Below are 23,282 nucleotides of genomic sequence, written 5' to 3' on the forward strand. Positions count from 1 at the left end.
TGGACATAGACGATCCTTCTGTCCCAGTTTTACCATCGTTTGGATAATCCTGCTGGTCCTCTGTATGCCTGCACCTGAACTGAAGTCATCAAAACTTTGTGAGACAGCAGTGACAGTGGTAGGCCAGAGATCACGGCAGTAGGGTTTGTAATCTGACAACTGTTTGTCATATTGCCATGAAATATTTGGGATGAAGGGAAACACACCACAAGCTGATGACAGCTTGACTTGACGATGAAGGTTATTTATTTTATTGAAAAATATCATTGGTACTTCTATGTTACACACCGAAACAAATGACAAGTCTATGATAAAAATGTTAAAACCATCATTCAAACTCGATGTAATCAAAGAGAAATCTTATTTAAGAATGAGCAGTGTTGAAAGGCTTCATTTGAGTGAGTGTGTTTTAAGACTTTTGAGAGTAACAGCATTGGCTCACGTGTCCATCACACCCTCTCAAGGATGTAAAAGACAACGCCAAGGTCTGTGATTACTGTTGTGTGAAAATTGCATGAGCGATTGGTAAATAGAGACTGCGACATGCATGTCTTTTAAATGTCTTCGCTCGGGAACGAAACCTTCCTTGTGTTAGAAATTCTGAACCACTCAAGTGTCACATGTCACAGGAACGTACTGAAACACTGGCACTTTTCTGCAACAGAAAGAGTCTAAAGGGATATTCTATTTTGGATCTATATAATCTACACATACTGTATATGTATATCTTACACCAGTACATATCATTTTTAAAAGATCCTACAGTTATTCAGTTAATATGTGTCATTATGGCAGACAAATGTACATCAAATCGGCAGAGGGATGAAATGGGACCTAGCTTTCATCTCAGAAATCTGTGTGGCCACAATACAACTCTACAGCGCAATTCAAAAAAGATTAAAGGCTGTAGATTATTATATCTATTTCAAGTAAATGGCCTCAAGAGAGATTGAGGATACTAATAATTAGTGGCAAAATAGACTGTGACACATAAAGCCTAACCCTGAGACTTTTTACTTTTTATTTCTTACTATTGTGAACCTGTGATAGGATTAACCCGGTATAGAAAATGGATGGATGGATACTAGTATCTTACAATTTTAAATACATTTTAAAAAGTCAATCCTGAAGAAAGCAACAGGAAGGAGACTTATGTTTGTCTTTTTTTCCTATTTATTATCTGCTACTTGTATTCTGTTTAGGTAGAAAATTCTTTATTCCATTGCTCTTTCAACCTCCTAATGTGGGCTTGTTTGCATGTTGCAGAAATATTGACAGAAGATACAGTATATATCTTTGTTTTTGAGGCAAAACTTAATTCTGTATACAATATAATCAAAACATAAATGACATAAGGAACAAGATTTTTTTTTTAATTTAATTCGTGCAAAAAGGAGTGAAAGAGATTTCCAGTCAGTCACTATCAAAACAAACAAGCAGGGATGGATAATAAAGGATAATAACAGAGAGCCATGAGTCGATAGATAAGGCTGCACTTTCCATTAGACCTCGTGGAGCGGGCCCAGGCAGTGTGGAGCGAACATGAGGATAAGTCTCTGAGTAAAAGGCTGATATTCTTTCCTTGGCTCTGGTCTTTAGTGAAAACTTGATTTCCACTCAGGGAGTTGCCACAGACCAACACAGCATGTTGGGTAATCGTCCAGGCACACCTGACAATATAGATAAACTTGTGCCAGAAGACCGACTCATCTTCCTTCCAATCCTGTGTTACACAGCAGAGATAATCGCCATCATGTGAGTCCGTACAGCTATATTTTCTTTTCTTATCTTTTACATTTTCAACATTCTGGGTGACTGGGATGAAAGAGATTTCATACAGAGCAACACAAAATACCTGGTGGGAAACTATTTTTTTTCTTCTTTTTTTGCAATTTCATGTCATAATTATTAAGCAATTTTCCCAAACCTTGTGTTCCCAGTTGGAGGAGTCCCATCATGTCACCTTGGGTCTGAGCAGCCAAGCTCACAACATGTGGGAACAAGTGGGAACACACATTCAAGCAGTTATTGGGATTTGTTTTATCATTTTTTGATATAAGACCAAAACAGTGTAAAACCATTTAAAAAATATTTTTGAACTTTTAGTTCAAGAAATTATTATATATTACTTTATGTACCGATTATATATTTGCTGTACATTTGCAATAGCTATTAAAATGGGATTCTTTATATTTATTTTCATAAATTCCACCAAACAAAAGATTGAACCAAATCCTATCATTTAATAGATAATAAATAATTGATAACTGACTGAGCTCTTGATCTGTATGGGAGTGGTTACTGTATTGGTAATTAGGACCCGAGCACTTACAGTGCAAAGGCCCTATTGTATCTGTAAGATTTTTAATTTTTTTTTCCCTAGGTTTTTTTTAATTTTTTTTCTTCCGACGAAATTATGGCCTTTTTGCCCCCCTAAACGTGCCCCAAAAGTTTGCACGCAAGCCAGGCCTAGTGAAAAATTTTATATTTAATAGTTTGCATTAATGGGCGTGGCCTAATGGCTCAACAGCGCCCCCTAGAAAACTTTGTGCCTCAAGCCCCACAATACGGTTTGATGTACAAGCACGAAAATCGGTACACACCTGTATCATGTCGCAACTTAAAGAAAAGTCTCTTGGTGCCATGACCGAAACGAACGGGAAGTCGGCCATTTTGGTGCAATTTATGCCATTTCTTCGACCGCTTCTTCGCCCGAACCGTAACGTGTACCCAGGTGTGTTATACCAATGTTTCCCAACCCTGGTCCTCGAGGCATACATGTTTTAGATGTTTCCCTTCATTATCACACCTGATTCTAATTCATGGTCCTAATTAGCTTGTCATCAAGGTCTGCACAATTCTGTTGATGACACAGCCACTTGTATCACAGTGTGCTGAAGCAGGGAAACATCTAAAATATGCAGGACAGTGTAGCCTCCATGACCAGGATTGGGAAACACTGTGTTATACATCAAAATGTGCGTCTCCATCCTGCGACGATGCGCATTACTTTTCTCAGTCAAAAGCGTTACCGTGGCGACGATAGACGCCAAAAAGCGTGCCCACCCTTCATCTGATTGGTCCATATTTGATAGTTCCTACTTTCTGCCATAACTTTTGAATGGTTTGACATAAAGACTCGTGGGTGGTGTCATCGGACTCGGTTTTGAGTCCTTGAACATAATTGGTGCAAATTAACCCCGCCCCTTCTTCTGATTGGTCGATATTTGATAGTCCCTATTTTCTGCCATAACTTTTGAATGGTTTGACATAGAGAGTTGTGGGTGGTGTCATCCGCTAAATGTCCAGGCCTGAAGAATCTACATCAAGTCATACAAGCTTCCACTGCAGCCTGAACGTGCACAAGGGTGTGAGGGCCCGTTCATCGCTGCTTGCAGCTTTAGTTCATTACTTGTTGTTGTAAATCCTCCTTAAATTTACAGCTGGAACCTATTCAAGAAATGTGTTTTGTTTTAACATTTCTTTCTTGCCTGACAGTCAATATTGTCTTTTACTGTCGTAGTTGTCTAAAATTTTACATAAAAGGAAAAACCGCACGAATTAAAAGATTAAAAGGAAACAGATGATTGAATATTTTAGACAGAAAATTCTCGGTGTTGTATAATAAGTGTCCTTTATGACTATTGAAGAAGTTCAAAAGGGAGAGTTACAGCAGTAACAAGCTGTTTCAGATTTCACCCCTTAAGGATTCCTAAGCTCCCCCGAGTGTGACAGTGTGCCAGGAAGTTTGAGCGTAAGAGGTTTAGATAGATTCTCCTTTTGTTTCTCTCTTGTCCTCCGTCTTTGTCAGCATTTATTCTTCACTGATGGATTTGCTGCTGGTGATGATGCTCCGTGGCTTCAAAGTGTTTAACCAAGGAGTAAATTGCTGGTTACATTCTGGCAACTTTCTGATCTCTGTGTCAAGATGGAGTCACGGGTGTAGAACTCAAGAGCCTCTAGCAGAGTCTGTTGAAAACATGTTTAAGAAAGGTAAAAAAAAAAAAAAAAAAGAAGTAGAATTTGTGAAGAGTTTTTGTGCTTATGTATATTTATGTTGCTGTCAATCTGTGTGTGTAGACGTGTAAGTGTTTGTTAGCCTGATTTTGTTAGCAGCTGTCTAGCACTCCCTTTAACCCCCTTTCTACTTGTACCAGCCGTCAAAATAAGCAGAAACCACATTTTTCTCTGCATGGTCCTTGGTTGGTTGCTTGGCTACGAGCTAAAAATACTTCCATACGCTACAAAACAGAGCTCCATATGTTGGATCACCTGTGACCTTCCATATTTACCAGATTGTGCTTACAGATTTTATTACTAGATGGATCAAACTTCAGGTCCAAGCATGCTTTCCAGTAGTCAGTGGGATCTAAATGATGTACACATTTAGAACATTGCTTCCTTACAGTTTGGATGCTTCCTCTGCTTGCTTTCTGTTTGCTTTGCTTGTTTTATTGATTTTATTCAGATTTTTCCCTCTTTTCCATGTGAGCTTACCTATGATGGCTTCTGGACACTTCTGAAACAGCAACATTTTTTATAGTTTTTTATCTTCAGTGTGTGTGAAGTCTGTGTCTGTGCACCTAACACTCAGCTAAAGCTAAATAGCCTGGCAAGGTGCTAAGTATTAGGCTAACAAGCAGCAAGATGCCTCTCTTCTCCACAGATGACTACTACAGCCTCCTGCAGAAGATTCCAGTACTGGAGATGAAAATTGCTCACCTATAAGGGAATGTGGATGTAAATGGACTATGTGGAAATGAAACAACCTTGCCATTGATTTAAAACAATGGAGACACGCAAGCTAACACAGAGCTAATGCATTATACTAAATCATGGAGAGTGATAATCGTAACTGGAAAAAACAAACAAAAAGTCAATCATGTCTCCTGGAAGAGGGGGGTGTATCACAGGCAGGGCACAGTAGCCCCTTTCACACAGAGATTCCGCAATATTGGTGTAAAGAAGTCCTGCCAATACGCCGCCTTTGTTGGTTCACACAGAACCATACAACGCCGGCATAACGCCGCTCCCGTCTGTAAATTCACACAGCATGCCGGCGTTCCGCAATCAGAGGCGTGACGACAGCGTCAGCGCTGGCCCCGGCTGGCCCCGGCATGCCGGCTGTGTCATTCACACAGACCCCGTTTCGTCTCTGTGACGGCTCTGTGACTACCTCCGCTGCCGGCTTATTGGTGGGGCCACTTGGCCCCCCCATTCCGCCTCCGTGACTTTCACACAGAACAGCGAGGCGGCTTAAAGGCGCAACGTTCCCGCCTCGAACTGGCTGTGTGAAAGGGGCTAGTGAGCTGAAATCTGTTAAACTGACTGGCCTTCACTTCTTTCGAGACAGAGCAGCTCTTACACGGGAGGAAACAGGAGTGAACAACCATGAATGGGAAGGTTAACAACAAACTGTCAAAACAACTGAGTGTGAAACTCCTGAACAGATTAGTTCTACTATCTAAGGACCATGGATCTCTATTGGATGACTATCCATCCCAAACCAGCAAGTCAAGGACTGAAAACCTGTTAAAAAGTAAAAGGCCACAGGGAAAGCTAAAGGCTGGGCCTGAGACTGATTGTGGGTGACTGCCCTAAATTATGTCAAAAGGATGTGCGGTAAGAACACTAAAGTCCTCTGTGGCAAGTGGTCAAACAATGTGTCCACTCAACAATCTGAGGTTCTGAAACGGGCCTTTATCAGACTATTAAACACATGAGCTCTCTAAATGCAGCTGTATTCATCAGTTGGACCTCTACCACCCGTCAGAGGAGGAGAAGAAAGATTCAGCAGGTTGTTGGCACTGATAAATGGCTTTTATCGGCATGTGCTGACCACTCAGTGCACTTCATTAATAATTTTAACATTTTTTGGGAACTCAGGTATCTTTTTAAGGCGAATTGATTTAATTTTAACAAGTCAGGGGTGAAATTGTTCACCTCCGACATATTTTATTCCCTACGTCATCCATCTGTGCTCGGTGCCTAGGCTGAGATAAATGAGGAGTTATTTCATAGAGAGGAACAAACAAAGCCGAAACAGCAGAAACCCTGAGAAGGAACTCCATCCAGCTTCAGAAGGGAGATACATCAGAGGCAAAAAAGGGGTTCTTACTTGCCCCCAACCCTCTCAACAGCACCAATGACCAGGACCAGGGACCAAGAACTTCCCCAGCCCCCCAAACCCTTGACAGGTCATTGCACTCCTCCCCCCTCCCTTTCTCCCTCTTCCCCTCACCTAAAATTCACTGAGCAGATGATGGAGCGGGTCAACACAGGGCTCAGATCTTCCGATTTTATCACTGAGTGCGGCCTGGATTTTATGTTTTTAACTGAAACTTGGTTAGACCAAAATAACAGTGCTGCTGTACTCATGGAGCCGAGCCCACACGGTTAAGGTTTTATCGATCAGGCCAGAGTAAGCAGGAGAGGAGGACAGGTCGCAGTCTTATTTAAAGAATCATTTCAATGCAAGCAGTTGTCTCCTGGAAGTTTTCCGTCTTTGGAACACGTGGCTGTACAGCTGAAGGCTTCGTCTAGAGGCTTGTTTCTTGTAAACTACCATAGGTATGCAGATGACACACAGATATAGTGTTTGCAGGCCGGAGCTTCGGAAGCTGCGTGCTGGCCTGCGGTCCCGGTACCCCCCCCCCCCCCCCCCACCCCCGGTAATCCCGTTGCTGCTTCCACCTGCCTGCGCCCCCCCCCCCCCCTCTGGTCATCTCACTGCTGCTTCCACCTGCCTGCGCTTAAGGCTTTTCTCCCGCTAGGGGAGTTTTTACCTGCCATTGTTTATGTAATAATTGCTCGGGGGTCATGTTATGGGTCTCTGGAAAGCGTCTAGAGAAAACATCTGTTGTATTAGACGCTATACAAATAAAATTGAATTGAATTGAATTGAATTGAATATACATTATAATACGTCATCAGATGAATTTCACTGGAACTTCATTACACTTGAACCAGTTTGTCCGATAATCAGTGCTTGTTCTATTTTATTATTACATATTATATCATTACATTCCTTCATCGCTCAGTTCATTTTAACATAGTTTGCAATGTAATGATTTTTTTTTTGCAGAAAACCATTACCACTCAGCAGTCCTGGTCAGTCGCTGTAACTCACGTCTGTGGTAACGTTTGCTTTGCTATCAAACGCACACATGTCAAATGTACCAAAGAGGAATGTGCACCATCAATAAAAGCAACAATTTTGAATTGAATTGAATTCAATTAAATTTTAAAATACTTCATTAATCCCTGAAGGGCAATTCATTACATTACAGGAGGAAATCAGGTTTGAATGACACTGCAACAAGACTGGAGACCAGCTTACATTTCAGCACTGCTACTGTACGTGGAAAAGCGATTAACATCAGTCAGTGTTTTGTGAAGTTTATTGATAAGTCACCAATCCTCTTCTTAGTTTTCATTAATTTATGAAAAAAACACTTGTTCACTGCTGTCTGTCAGCCCAAATCTAGATATATTAAATCAAGAAGCAGCAGCTTTGTATTAGATAACAGCAACATACTTTTTTGTACGAACGTAAGAATTTCACAATCAAGAGTGCCTCTCCACACAGCAAAAATGAATGTAAAATTGGTGAAGGGTCTTACTTTTTGGCTCCTATTGTCTAGCTAAAAAAATTATATTTCTTAAAATAGCTGAACAAGGTGTGTCTTAAAAAAATTCCCCCCGCAAAAAAATATTCTAGAGAAATATTTGGCTCTTTGCCTTGTCCCTTATCTTTCTACCACTTTCTCCCTTTACCTCTGCTATTGTTTTTTGTTTGTATTTGACAATTGCTTTTAATTACCACCTTACCTGTCTATCTTCCATAATTAGTGTCTTTTCTCTGCTTCTGCCTCTCTGTAGCTGTGATAAAACCAAAGCAGGGACTGAGAGGGTTGAACAAGCGTCTGCTAGTCAGAGGGTTTGATCTGGACCGGCTCCATGTTACACATCAAGTCACAAACCTTCTGTTTGGCAGAGCAACCCTCCAACTGTTGAAGTGTGACTTGGGAAAGATAATGAACTCTGTTTGTTGTTTTCACCATGAAAAGATGTGGGAATGGGCCAAGAAGTAAGAGAGTGCTCTGAGTAGTTAACAAGTATAGGAAATTGTTATATTATTGCAGTTCATTTGCTATATTTGATCTTTAAAGGAGCTTGAGGCAGGATTGAGGCAGGATTTATGAAAGAAATGCATTTAAGTTTTCTAGTAATAATGTCAGATGAAGCGTTCCAAATCAAAACGAATGAGCCCTCTAGTGTATCTCTCCATTGTCTTGAACAGGCTGTGTGCTGCAAAATCTGCTGCAATTCGGAGGCCGAATTTCCCGCGCTGTCCTGCGGATGTGACGTCACATGACACATCCCCGTTCTCCCGTGCCGGCTTCACTGTTGGCTGCAGTACCCCCGACGGCCGTCGTGGTGAAGGGTGGCGCTAGAGAGTCTCATTTCTTAAAAGGAGCCTCATGCTCCTTTAAGAATGTATTTTCTCATAAACTGGATCTGCAACGTTGGTCCAGCTCAACATGGGGACAATTAAAGTTTCATTATTTATTCATATAAATATTTAAAAATCACCATAATTTTTATTGGACACAGGGGACAGTAATATGCCATGTCTTTATGTGCTGTGGGTATTTTTTGAGCACTGTCTGAACCCATGACCCAGTTCAGGATTTGCAGAAATCTGGTCATCCTGCTCACATGGATTTGAGTGTCAAGGATGACAGTTTTCATCTCCAAAAGTTAGTCTAATTCTACTTCATATATAGTAATGTTTGACTAAACATAATAGCATTATACAGTACGGAAGAAATATTAAATCAACATTACAACATGTGGATTGATGATTTTGGCTCAAAAGATTTTGGATAACACGTCATTTGTTTGTGTTCTTTCATTTCTTTTTCAATAAAACATGACCTTAAAAATCTGCCATTGCCTTCAGCTTTCTTCTGGCCCCCTTTGTGCACCTTTTTTATAAAACAACAATAGCGTTTTCCCAATTTGCACCTAGAAAGTTAAAAGATTTCATAAAACATTCTTTTGAAAAATGTTGCTCCTTTGCTGCTGTAGCCTTGATTTGAAATGAGAAGGGAGAGAGAAAGAAAATGTAAAGCGTTTTAAGCTTCTGCATGCTCCATCGGTGTTTAAGCAGAACAACCTAACCTGAAGCTGATCTCTTATGTCGCCACATTTATCCGTGTTTACTTTGGATAAGATACAGAAGAGTACCTGCTTTGCACAATAACGATTGGCCGCTAAAGCATGTGCGAAGAAAAAAGATCAATTTGCTACCTCACTTACATTTGGTTGGTGTTTTTTTCTTTTTACTGAGAACTAATCAAAGACCATGTGCAACTGAAGACATAATTAATGCAAATAATGTCCTTATACCCATAAATATGAGAAAATATAAAATGTCCTTATAATATCTGAGATTATGTTTATTTGGCTCATTTTGAAGTCCAAATAATATATTGTCTTCTTACAAATGAAGCTCCTCCTGTCCAAGCTCAGTCGTATCTTAAAGATCTATTGTCTCCCAAAAGAACTCTTTGGTCACTCACTTCACTAATTCTCTGTGCATGTATATGTTGCCTCTCTGACACCGTTAACTTCAAGTCTTCAAAACCCTGGCCTTTTATGAAGCAGATGGTTTCCTTGAGTGATTTTGTGGGAGGTTTCATTGTCTTAGAAGGTAGTTTTTCATTTTGCTGTTGCCAAAGGTTCATATGACGTGTTAATGACATGTTGGCTCACTTTAAGTAAAGTGCCTTAAGATAACGTAGCGTTTTATTGTGATATGGCACAAAATTAATATAATTTACTTTAAAACAAGTTGGAATTGTCCTTATTTCTCTATCCACCAATTTCAATTCCTTTAGTTGCCCTTTAGTTGTAATATGGAACTATTTCCAATAAGCCTGAACATATTATGACATGCTGAACAGAGGGACTAAGCAGTGGAGGAGGAATGAAGAAAGTCCACATCGGTGAAGAAGACCAGAGAGAATAATAATAGCCTTATAATAATAATTTAAAAAAAGTTCATATTCCTCTCCAGTGCCATCCTTTGTCTCACCATCTCATTTCACTCCCCTGCAGCTTTGATAGCTTTGATAGGTTGAAATTCAATGGAGTGGGTCCATCAATTTCTATAGTAGAAATAAGAAATAGCGTTTTGTGTCGGCATCTGGAAGCAGGAATATCAAATAAAGTGGCCTTCAGTGTCAAATGAAGTTGTAAGTTGTTAAGTAGGGACTGTGATTAAAATGGATGGATCGTTTAGTTATCTAACCTCGTTAGAGTGTATTTAAGTCTAACTGACTTCAGTGATAGCCTGATCGCTTCTCGCCTGATGACGACTGCGATAGACCGTAGCCTTCCTCAGACCCTGATAGGACTAAGGAAGGTACGGGAGATGAATGAATGAATGAATTAGTGAATAAATGACTTAAGTTGATCCCATTTTTGCTGAGAAACACAAACAGAAGGAAACAGACATATTTGGGTGAATAAAAACCAAAAATAAAATAAAAGTTCCTTTTCTCTCCCTGGACATGCATCCATGAGCATGGCATTGAAGAGTAAAAATCACAGCAGCATCTAAATAGCCTGAAATGACATTTAAACAGAAGTTTCATAGAGCTTAATGTGTTGCAGCGAGCAGCTAATTAGCCTGCAAACTGATATTAACAGAGTTTATCCCTGGTGGGTGTTGAAACAAACAGAAAAGTGATTTAATTTCCGTTAAAGTCACGGCTTTGCATCCGGATCTAATCTGAGGGGGTGAGATAAATATCGGAGAGACATTGCAAAAACTGAATTCATTTTTACAGAGATTTACTTCTTAATGTGGACATGTGCTGTAAATGAGGACACAAGTAGGTCATCAACATTATAATTTGCACTCTAGGGCAATATTGCACTTCATCTGTGCTCTAATGAGCCAATTACTGACTTGGTCCAAACCAGCAATCGTTGACTCATTGTTACAATAAAGCTTTTGCTTCCAGGTTGTTTATGTGTTCTTTAAAAATAGAAAGTGTGCTGACAAAGTATTGAAAGTGCCCATTATCACCTGGCACTCTACTCGTGCTGTATCAGCACATACTATACGAAATGTATCCGGTTAGGGGTGTAACGGTACACAAAAATCTCGGTTCGGTACGTACCTCGGTTTGGAGGTCACGGTTCGGTTCATTTTCGGTACAGTAAGAAAACAAAATGCAAAATATAAACGTGCTAGTTGTTTATTACACACACACAAAATAACATTGGCTCTACAGTACGTGTGCCGGCGCTAGGACCCCGCGGACGCATGTGTGTGGCCGGGCTCTTTTTTCCTTCATGCTTCCCTGCAGCGTCACATGCAAACACAAACACACGGACCTGCAGAAACATTTCTTTATATCATGTTGTCTGTCGCCCGAGATATTTTTTCTTTTTTTGGCCGCGCCATAGTTGGCTGGCTACAAACTCTATACATCCCATAATGTATAATAATATGGCCGCGCTCTCAGCAGCGGTACTCGCATCGTTAAGCCTGATTTATGGTTCCGCGTTACACCAACGCAGATCCTACGGCGTAGGGTACGCGGCGAGAGGCCGTACGCGGCGAGAGGCCGTACGGTGCACGTCGCTGCGTACCCTACGGCGTAGGCTACGGCGTAGGCTCTACGCCGATTTAACGCCGAAACATAATTCAGGCTTTACTAGGCAACGAAGCAGGTTGACTCACGTTGCAGAACAGCGCTGCAGAGGCGCTCATAAACGTAAATGATCATTGTTTTTTTTTTTAGGCCTGGCGGGGGGTCTCGATGGTAGGGGAAACACTGGACTTGTCACATTTATGTGCTTAGCTCTTTAGTTCTTCATTAGTTAGTGCTTTTTTCTTTAATCTTAATACTTTCTCGGTGTGAGCGCAGAGTGCAGCTGCAGCAGCGCTCTGCTCCACAACGTGCGGTCCTCTACTTAATATGTCCGTGTGGAAACTCGTTCGGTACGCCTCAGTTCCGAACCGAACATGCTATACCGAACGGTTCAATACAAATACATATACCGTTACACCCCTATATCCTGTTTGTTCCTGTTTCAAAGATCCAAAGTCCTGTCTTAAAAAACGTAGAAACTCACCTCAGACCATACAACACGGTACCATCTGGGTGCAGACGGATCATTCTGTTTTTTACTGTGACACCGTGGACAAATGATTTCTTGTCATTGAGGAAGTAGGTGTCGGGCACCCAGAGCGCGTCGGCCACCCGGTTATCTAAGGTCAGGTTGAGGGGGATCTCAGAGTAGGACAGCCGCTTGTCTCGCCAGGCCTGCTGGAAGTACATGGTCAATGTGTAATCCTGTAAGTGCACGGAGAAGGGCAGAGGAGGACAGAGAAACAGAGGAAAAGGAGAATGAGAAAGCGGGAGGAGGAACCCAGCCGTGAGAGGAGAGAGAGAGAGAGAGAGAGAGAGGGGGGAGGATGGGAAGGTGGACAAATAAAAGACAGTTACTCCACAAAGCAAGCTACTCTGTTATACTTTTCCACTTGCATGTTAGATGAGACTATACGTCTAAATATTGGATGAAGTTCTCTTTAAAGCAAATGGAACAGTAGTGGCGGCAGACCTAAAAAAAGGGTCAGTACAAAGCAATGGGGATTTCCTTCTGTTCATGGAAACATGAGGTTGAGATAACCAAGTGTTAAGTAAGAGCATGCATGTGTCAGAGTCCAGGGAGAGGGAGGCAGATGGTTTGACTTTGTGTGTATTTGTCAGTTTTGGTCTGTTAATTTATGTTAAAGGGCTACGGCATCTGTGTGCGGCTTATTTAGTTGGTTTATTGCTTATATGTGTGTGACACACATATGTGCACTCGGAGAGGAAGGACCGAGGGACAAAGAGAGCGAGAGAGAGACCGGCTGTTCCAGTCAATGAAAACAATATCCAAGCGACCCCTCCGAAAATTTGTTTCAGAAAAATATTTCCTTTATGCTTGATTGGGTTTGACATTTGCTGTCTTTTTGAGATTAAAATTTGTTTGGTTGAAGAGTGGTAGACAGCCTTCTTTTATCACATTAAAGCACAACCCCTTGAGGAATTGTAGGTAGGGCTGCTTTATATCAGCTTCACAGAGCAGTCACAAATTAGAGTGTGTTGGCTGCAATATGCGTGACTCATTTCTTTTTAATCTTTTTTTTTCCCTAACAATGTTAAAAGTAGCTGCCTTATTCAGATCATTATTCTTTTCCAGCTTGTAACATGTTATTTTTACAATTAGTGTTTCACTACCCAGTAACTTTTTTTTCTTCTGTTTATATTTGTGTCCTACTGTTTCTCTTTTGCAAGTTTATCAGTTAGCTAAATAGCATGGACGACAGCTTTAACGCTGTAGTAGTTCCTGCATAATTTTGAATTTGTGGGGTAAAAAGGATGAGAACAACATCACTGTAAAATGCAAATTTGCCCGGATGATGAATAGTGTCTGTCAGCATGAAATGGACTGTACTTGAGATTTCAAGATGGATCCCACAGGCTGAGCACAGCTCTAAAACGCCGGCGATGCTAAAGCCCCAACAGCCGGCTCTCAACTTGTCTGAAGCTGCCACTCCCACTCTCAGGGAAATGATTGAACACTCTCCTGGTGAGATGGTTACGATGCTGCAGATTCCATCTCTCCATATGTTTGTTGGCACTTATACACCGAGTTTCACATGCTTGCTTTTATGTTAACATTTGCATTTGTTAACACAACTCTTGCCTCTGTTATTGCAGTTATTTACCTTTGCATCAGACACTGACAACGTTTACATGCAGTCAAAATTCGGGTTATTGTTGATATTCCGGTTACTGAAACATTGGGAATATTCAGTTTACATGGTAATTAATCATTCGGGATATCTGGATCAAACCAGCGACGCACGGAGAACATCATGACGCAATTACCGTCATTTCTGCTTCTTCTTCCTGTATCCAAATTCAAAACAAATGCTGCTTCACACAACTTTTCGCTCTCCTTCTTATAAATCTTCTATCCCGGTACTTTCTACCGTCTACAAATGCAGAAATGTTCATATCCTTCATTACATTTATGAAGTGATTAGTCTCCTCCTGGTCTTGGTTTCTCCGTGTTTATAAGAACTTCCTGGACTCAAAAGACCAGGATTCCTTGTGAACAGAGCATGTGCAGAAAACAAATTCATGTTCCGTTTGATGGGGATATTCCGTTTGGCGTTTACATGACCCAATATTCATGTTTTAAAAGGAGTAACCCAGGGCTCCTATTCGGTTTTTAAAAACCCGAATATGAGCAAATTCGGGTTATTCAAAGGGGTTATTGGTGTTTACATGGCCGTGCAAATTCAGGTTATTGCCAATATTCGGGTTTTAAAAGGGTTATTGATGCATGGAAACGCAGTCAGTGATGGTATAAAAAGACACGTAGGGTTCTTGACCAAGAAATGGTATGTGGCAAATATGGAACGCCGATGTGTCGTAATTGGACGTGTTTACCTTCTTTGTAAAGCATCCCGACCGAGACAATATTTGTTGTGAATTATGAAGCAAAATCATTATATTATGGCTAAATAAATAAATATATAAATCAGATTTCATAGAATTTGAAGCCCATAGAGCTCTGACAGCAGTAGATGTCACAAATGAGGACACGCTTTTATGTCAGACACATCTGAAACACATATATGATGTTAATAATGAATGAAAAAAAAAATAGCAGAAGTTTGATAAATTGCACTGGAGTTCCTTGATGCTAAATCTAGGACACATTAAAAACAGTCAAGCCAGCAGTCAGATAGTTCAGTGAAGAAGTCTACCAATCCACCATGAAAAGCTAAGTTTAAAAAAAAAAGACTTGCTGTCTCAGGGAACTTTTAGTCATGACTGGCACATCCACTTCCTCGCAAAGAGGCTGAACATGCATTTTTGAATATGCCTGTTGGCTATGGATCTGACATCCCACGGTGCCCTGGGATCTGCAGGCTCCGATATTGACTGGTTGGAGTCAGGAAAACGGGAACAGCTTTCCTCTGTGAAGTCTTTGTTTGACTTAAATAGGTTTTGTCATGTTGATGTTGACTGTACCGTATTTGGCTTGGGGTGCTGACAACTACGTTGGAGAATTTGAGGAACATTTTTTTCCACAGACATAAATAGTAGCATACAACATTTTAATTGCATATGGGGTTTCTTTTTTTTTGTCCTATTAACACCCTCCCTATTTTTTCATTTTTAAAAGAATACAAAAACACAACAAAGGGCTTTAGAGACAGCTTGAGGATTGAAAAACATTAAAAAAAGTTATGGAGAGGGTTCATGCTATGTTGAAAAACTGCCAGAAAACAGAGAACTTCTAGATGTAAGTTTTCTTATTTCACTTTTCTCTAATCTTAGAAGCAGGAAACTGCTCGGGTCTGAGATTCCGTGTTTAGAGGTGCACCGATGTATTCCTGATGGCACGTGCCGCCTTCTCTACGCTTTAATCCCTGGTTGCTGGTTATGTAACAGCTCACTCTTTCCGGCATGCACTGCACCGCAGCACGTGCAGCTGAAGAGATGCTTGTTGCCATGTTGTCCTCCTAAACTATCTTCCCTGCACTCATCATTACGCACCATTAATCAGCTTGGTTTACTGTTACGTATGAAACTGCAAAAACTCCTTGCAACACACGCACGTACATGCACAAGCACAGTACTCCTCTTTGACATGCAGACACTGAAAATGACTTCTGCATTCGACACTGCATCGAGAAACAACTCATGCACTCGTTAATGAGTCTGTCTCCTACATACGTGGTTGCACTTTGACACTTGTGCTGTAAATATGCTTGTTATCTTTGCACCTTAGGGATCACAGACCAGGCTGACTGAGGATTGCGGTTGCGACATTTAACCCGAGGCCCACGATTTCACAAGTTTCCTCAATATTAAAATGTTTTCTGTAGTGTAAAACTAAAGGCCTGTTTAATGAGGAAGCTGTGCTTTACTTTGCGGGGGGACCAGGGTGTGCCCTAATGTCACTACGTTACTTTAAACCTGAATCTCCGTTAAAAGATACCTCAAGTGTGTCTCCGTCTCTCTCAATCTCTAACAAAGAAGGTTAAACATCACCAAAATAGCTACAGCGCTTGTGTGCATGTTTGTGCTAAGGAAGCTGTCATAGCAACAGTCATAATGAGCATCAGTACATAAACCATAGGGGAAGAGAAAGAGTGGGAGACAAACGGGAGAAGAGACTAAGCTGCAAGAAGAAATACATTGAATTTATAAACTCAGAATACGCTGTTCTACCAAGGAGAGGACTATATAAAGTGTCATTACCGCTATTACAGAATCCATTACTTCCCCAATAAGTATCCAGTTCGTTTAACACATGTCCCACTGTGTTAATGTGTTCCTCAATGTTGAAGATCTTGTTGAACACTTGAGTAATTTATTATAAGCAACTATCAAAATCAAGCTCTTTATGATCTCTTTTGTCAAACATTCTATTCTCATGCACATTCTATTTAGCAGGCCAAAAGTCAATGACCATAATGACTGATTTCATAAGGTGTCCAACTGATGATCGTAGTAGCATCTGCGGCATGTTTTGCGTGAGCATGTCGTTATGTGCAGCCCCAGCCTAAAAAAAAAGCTGGAAGTTTGTGTGATCTAAAGAGAACACAATGACCTGAAAATTCAATACAGCCGTGTTTTATCACAATCAATATATATACATAACTAATCCAATGTTGAAGGCTTGCTGACAGCAACATATCTCACATAACAGTTGGAGTATGAGCAGCTGAAGGTGGGAAGAGGATAGATCAGTGTCTGGATATAAAAAGAGCATCTCAGAGGGGCAGTCTCTGAGGGAAAGTGGGTGTAAATATTCAGGAACAAAATCAGAGTAACATTCCTTAATGTAAAACTGTGAAAACTTTGAAAATCTCATCTACTACACTATATAATATCATCACAAGAGTCTGAGAATCGTGAGAAATCTCTATGAAGACGGGTCAAAGGTGAAGAAACGGTAACCCTTTATTTTACAGTACAGTAATAACCAGGTAATACCATGGTTATTACACTGTAATTACCTAGTAGTATCTTGTATTTACAAGGTAATTACATGGTAACTACCATGTAATTTACCCAGTAAGTACTAGGTAATTATTATGTATTTTCTTGTACCATGTACTTATGTGTATTTACCATGTAATAACATGGTAAATACCTGGTTGTTTAAACTAAACATTACTAGGTAATTACAAAGACATTAGATGGGAACTATGAGGGAAATTACAGGTATTTACTAGGTTAATATTGGTAACTACCAGTCAATACCAAGTCATATTTTGTGTTGAAACTTATGAAAAGTTATTTTATTGTGGTTCGCCCCGTGTTTTTGTTGTTTACATGTCTCAAATCTTTGCTTCTGTGAGGGTCTCTGGAAAGAAAAATTGAGATTAAGGGTGATGGGTAAATGCAGATAATACTGGGGTCCTTGACATGCCAGTTTGAGATCTAAATATGTTGTTATATCGTTATTGAATGCACTGTATTTTTTATTTGTTGCATTGATTGACTGAATGTGCCTATATTTTCAACACTGTGCCTAGTTTTATGTTTCACACTATGCAATACGTTTTACACTGTACAATATGTTTTTATACACAACTTTGTATTTTTTTCTTTATCCTTTTGAAGAAAAATTTTTTTTTTGACAGATCACCTGTTTTGGCGTATTTGTTACAAGGTGGTGGTGGTGTGTGAGGGGGTATATGTGAGGGGGTGTGTGTGAGGGGGTATATGTGAGGGGGTGTGTGTGAGGGGGTGTGTGTGAGGGGGTGTGTGTGAGGGGGTGTGTGTGAGGGGGTGTGTGTGAGGAGGGATATGTGAGGGGGTGTGTGTGAGGGGGTGTGTGTGAGGGGGTGTGTGTGAGGAGGTATATGTGAGGGGGTGTGTGTGAGGGGGTGTATGTGAGGGGGTGTGGTCCAACTTTGTAATTGCGGGGTAAAGGGGAGGTAATTATCAGACGTTTTGCCAATTGTTCAAATCTTTATAATTATAATCTCTAATTACCAGGTAGTATTATGGAAACAACACACGCTTTCTTTTACAGTCCAGTTTCACTTTAATTACTGAGTAAAAGCCAGGTAAAAATGTCTGTACTTATTGGGTAAATACTTAGGAAAGAGAATTACTGGGCAAGTAACTACAAGGTAAGTACCTGCCAATTGCCAGGTAAAACATGGTAACTATCAGGTTAATTACAAGGTCAATAGAGTCATTTACACCCTCGGGGGAACCTGCACCAATCCATTGATAATACATAAATCAATAATGAATGGGTAAATACCCGGTAGTTATCCATGAAATGTATAGTAAATACAAGGTAACTACATGGTCATTGAAGTGTAATTAGCTGGTAACTACCTCAAATATAGGTTATGATTTCCTGGTAGTTTGCAGAAAAATACTTAGTAATTACCTGGTACTTACTTAGAAATAATTCATGTAATTTCAGAGTAATTACATGGTAAATTGACTGGTAGTTACCAATATTAACCTAGTAAATACCTGTAATTTCCCTCATAGTTCCCATCTAATGTCTTTGTAATTACCTAGTAATGTTTAGTTTAAACAACCAGGTATTTACCATGTAATTACATGGTAAATACACATAATTACATGGTACAAGAAAATACGTAATAATTACCTAGTATTTACTGGGTAAATTACCCGGTAGTTACCATGTAATTACCTTGTAAATACAAGGTACTACTAGGTAATTACAGTGTAACTACCATGGTATTACCTGGTTATTACTGTACTGTAAAATAAAGGGTTACCGAAATTCCCTGCTAGAAGTCTGTGATCTACAGGCCTTCAGGCGTCACGGCAGCAAAAAAAACAGGCACAATTCTGTACTGAAAGTTGCTGCATGCTCCTTTAAAGTGGACTGACTCAAAGTAAGAGACTGTTCTGACTAAAGGGGAGTGCAACCAGCTTGTCCCCAACGCTTGGAACAAAAGCCCTCTTCTCTGATGGTAATGGTATAGGTTAGTGCCTATTAAATGTGCAGTTTGCACATCTGGAAAAACAACAAACATCCATGCTGATGGGTAAAATAAGGTTTTAGCACAGTAAATGCTCCCATCCAGACAACATAAAAAAGCTTTGCATCTTTTAGTGCGACAATGCTAAATCTTATACTGCGGCCATTACAAAAGCATGACCTTGCAGTAGAAGGGTGCACGTGCCTAAATCTGCCATAGAATAGCTTTGGATCCGTCATTTTAAGAGTCAATGTTCATGGTCTCAAGTAGTAAGACAAGTACAAAGAATACAAACTGACACAGGCACAGAGAGAACATGTACCACTCCACTATGCTGCTCCACAGTAAATATTAACTTTAAAACCCTGCAAATTAGTTCTTATAAGCAGTACTGGAGTTGAGGGGGGATGGCATCCCCTCCTGAAATAAAAACGGTCAAAATCATCCCCCCTGTAAAACTGCCATCCCCCCTTTCCATCCCTTATGTCATTTCATCAATGAATGTGGTTTTACTGCTATTTCAACATTTAGAGTCATCACCAGAAAAATAACTTATTTGACAATTTTCACCTGTTTCAAGTAAATTTTCACTTGAAATAAGTAGGAAAATCTGCCAGTGGGACAAGATTTATCTTCTCATTACAAGCAAAAAAATCTTGTTCCACTGGCAGATTTTTCTACTTATTAAAGTGAAAATCTACTTGAAACAGGTGAAAATTGTTGTTTTTTCCAGTGATGAGTCTTGTTTTAAGTGTAATGAGATTTGTTTTACTAAAATGAGACATTTTAACTAGAAATAAGACACATATTCTTGTTAAGATCTTGAGTTTTTGCAGTGATCCATGTTACTTATCCTGTGAAGGACAGTGTCATATTGATAAGTTCAGAAAAGTGTTTTTTATTGTTGTGTTTTGATGTATTTGATGTAAGCCCAGTGGATATTTAAAGCTTACAGAAGGCTGCATTTAACTGCTGCTATGTCATTCCTGCAGTATTTCTGCAGGTGTTTTGGTCACTGCTATTATTTGTAATATATTATATTATTTGTAATCAGCACAAATTATCTGTCCCCATATGATAAAATCCACCATCCCCCCTGATTGTTTTTTACAACTCGAGTTCTGCTTATAAGTACCCATGTGTCCGAAATAAGCCAAAAACAATGGACAGCTCAAAATGTTACGCCTCTACTACTTATATGTGTTATTATATTTGTTTAGCACCTTCATGAGTACTAGTACAGTAGAAGTCACTGTGGAGGAGAGCATGAAGGAAAGTGAGGCAAAAGTGTGAAGGGCGGGGGTGGGGGGGGGGTTACTCAATATGTTTTTGGACGGTAGTAGGGCGAGGTTAAACCTAGAAAATGAAGGCTTAAGTCCACAGGGAGACAAAAACGAGGAAGGATACGAATGAGGATGACTAAATAGTGAGCAGTGGTTATATATCTCTTTCTTCCCAACATCAGTGAAGCACTTTTTCCATTAGAGAGATGTGGAATAGGGTGGTGAGTGTGCTGCACGGGAGGGGGAGGTGTTGGAGGTTTTTATATGGGGGTAAATGAAAGACATTGCAAAGCTCAGTGGAGCAGTGATGCAAATTGCTGTTATTCTCATCGCTCCTCACTTCCAGTCCCTGATTTCAGCACCAGCAATGACCTCTTGCTCCTTCATTTTCTTCCTTTCCTCTTTTACCCATCTTTTCATCTGCTCTATCCATTCATTTCTGCTTCTTTCATGTTTTTTTTTTTGCTTTTTGATCTTCATTTTCCTCTTCTTTTTTGCAAAAGAAAAAAAAAAACACTTCCATCTGCTTCTGCCTTCATCTGTGTTCCATTCCCATGTTAATCTCAGTGGAAGTCCAGACTCATCTCTTTGCATGGGGGTAACAAGCGGGACGTGGAAATAGCATGCACATCACACATTGGAGGCAGGCGAGAATGGTTTAGATCAGTTTTACTTAAGTGAAAAATGTGAGTTGCCATCTAGGGAACATGGCAGGTGTTGTATCGCCCTCCGAGGTGCCAGACAGTCCCATTAAAGACCTTGATATCATTAGTTAATCTCTGCTAAATAAATCATGCAGCTGTGGTTTGATTATGATATTCAATTATAGTATTGTTGTAAAACCAGCTACAAGCTGTTTTAAATTAATTATTTTATATTACTGTGGATTCCAATGACAGCTTTCCTCAAAAGCTATTTCTACTTCTTTTTTCACTTTGTCTGCCCCCTTCTCGTTTTTTTTTCCCCTTTCTTTGAAATACCTCTAGTGGGGGAGAATATGATCCCTCCACCGCTCAGCTACACGTTCATAGTTCAGTCCATCATCTGCCTTTTTCATTTCTTCCAAAAAGCCATCTAACAACAAGTGATGTTCAATTTCCTGACTAACCCGGCCTTCATGCCATCGGCCACAGGGTGTGATGAACCCGGCAAAAGGCACGCCGCTTCCAAAGAGCCATACAGATAGATACAAAGCTGAGTGACATATATTACAGCGTCTGTGGGGATGTCTGTGCTGCATCCTCAGGATTCAGCTCTGTATGTGGAACAGCTTGTGCACTGCATGTAGTAAATTGACAACAGGAACTCATACGGGGGCAGCTGCAGGGGTTTTATTTGGTCTGTTTGCTCTGGAATAAATATTGTTGGTATTTTTGGGGCTATTTTTTAAGTACATTTTAACTAGGGGTGTAACGATACACTAATCTCACGGTACGGTACGATACACGATATTGAGGTCACGATAACGATACGATATTATAGCAGTATTTTTTTTAAAACCTTGAATGAGGAACATATGACTGGAAAAAATTGTCTTTTATTTGAAAGACACAAAATACAAAACAATGCTGTGCCTTTGCCCTATTGTTCCAGTTTGTAATGCTTTATAACTGTTTAAGTTTTAAAGAGAAAGCCAGGCCAACCATTTTCCACAAACTGAACTAAAAGTAAATGTCAGGTTTGCATTATGCATCTTCAGTTTCATACAAGTACAAATATTTTGCCACAAACTGAATAGTTTCTCTCATGTATGATTTGACTTTTTTCTTTTCCAGAAATGTAACAACTAAAATTAAATAAATAAATAAAAGTAAATAAATACATACAATTTTACATCATAAAAAAGATTGATTCATGCTCCCCTTATAATTTTAAGAGGAGATTTATTTTTGTTAAGAAGGTTATTTTGGTAATTCAGGGTTCATTATTTTATAAATCTATTCTTTATATTCTGATGTAAATCAGGGACTATAATGACACTAGTCAGTTTATCTGTAGTGATTAGTCTGTTTTAGATTGGGCGGAGTGATACGCCACAGTACGGCACTAGGTGCTGTGTTGATGTTCTAAAATCCTACACTGTTGAGGGACATTAAAGTACACTGGAACTCAGCAGAAGTTTCCCCGTGTTTATCCTACTCACGACCCCAAAAAGGTTTAATTTAATAAGGTAAGGCTTAACTCTACACCAGCCTTACATATGTAAAAGCTCAAAACCCTGCAAGAGTCCCGTGATCGGGACCAAAACGGTACTAGTTTCTTCTGAGGAGGAAGATTTTGGTCCGCGGGTCGAGGCGCGGTCGGCACGCGTGATCGGATGCGCGTTACTAGTAAACACAATTTATTAATATTAATAAACCAATATCGCGATACAGTCACAATCAAGTTCTTGTTATACTTTCTTTACAAACTGCAAAATGGGCTGATTTAGTGAATTGATCAGTAAATGAAAAGCCCCTTTCCATCAATTTCCATTTACTTGCATCGAGTATATTTAACGCAGAGGAATGATCGATCTTTGTTTCGGACACATAATCCACTTCTTTGAGTTATTATATGATATGTTTATGTTTGGCTCTGGATGTCAAACATGTCACAGATATCAGTATCAGTGGAAAATGATTCCCGTCACAGTTAATCAGGGTGATTGATGTGATGTAATGCCTCTGTTTGGAACGACCAGAGTAACAGGTTTATCAGCCAGACAGTGGGCACATTTTTTTGTTTGTTGTTTCGGTCTTCAAACTGAATCCCTGCAAAGGAAATTACTCCCAAGCTCCAATACTCACTAAACTATATGTATTTTTCTTCCCTCCAAGCCATTTACTTGAAAAGATGACATGTTTTTTGCAAAAAGCCCTGACTCTTGTTTGTTGACTTGTACTTTGTCTAACCTCCCAAACCATTACAAGGTTGCTGTCACT

General features: G+C 39.9%; 1 protein-coding gene across 1 annotated transcript in view; it reads right to left on the reverse strand.

The window, feature by feature from the left end:
• Positions 1 to 23,282, reverse strand: part of LOC133459470 (gamma-aminobutyric acid receptor subunit beta-2-like) — a 78,402-nt gene that overhangs the window by 33,307 nt on the left and 21,813 nt on the right. Inside the window, exon 4 of the mRNA XM_061739426.1 lies at positions 12,157 to 12,377. Within this exon, the coding sequence (XP_061595410.1) occupies positions 12,157 to 12,377 (221 nt within the window). The remainder of the gene's footprint in view (positions 1 to 12,156; positions 12,378 to 23,282) is intronic.

Source organism: Cololabis saira, chromosome 14, assembly GCF_033807715.1.
Source record: "Cololabis saira isolate AMF1-May2022 chromosome 14, fColSai1.1, whole genome shotgun sequence".
NCBI classification, from domain to species: domain Eukaryota; kingdom Metazoa; phylum Chordata; class Actinopteri; order Beloniformes; family Belonidae; genus Cololabis; species Cololabis saira.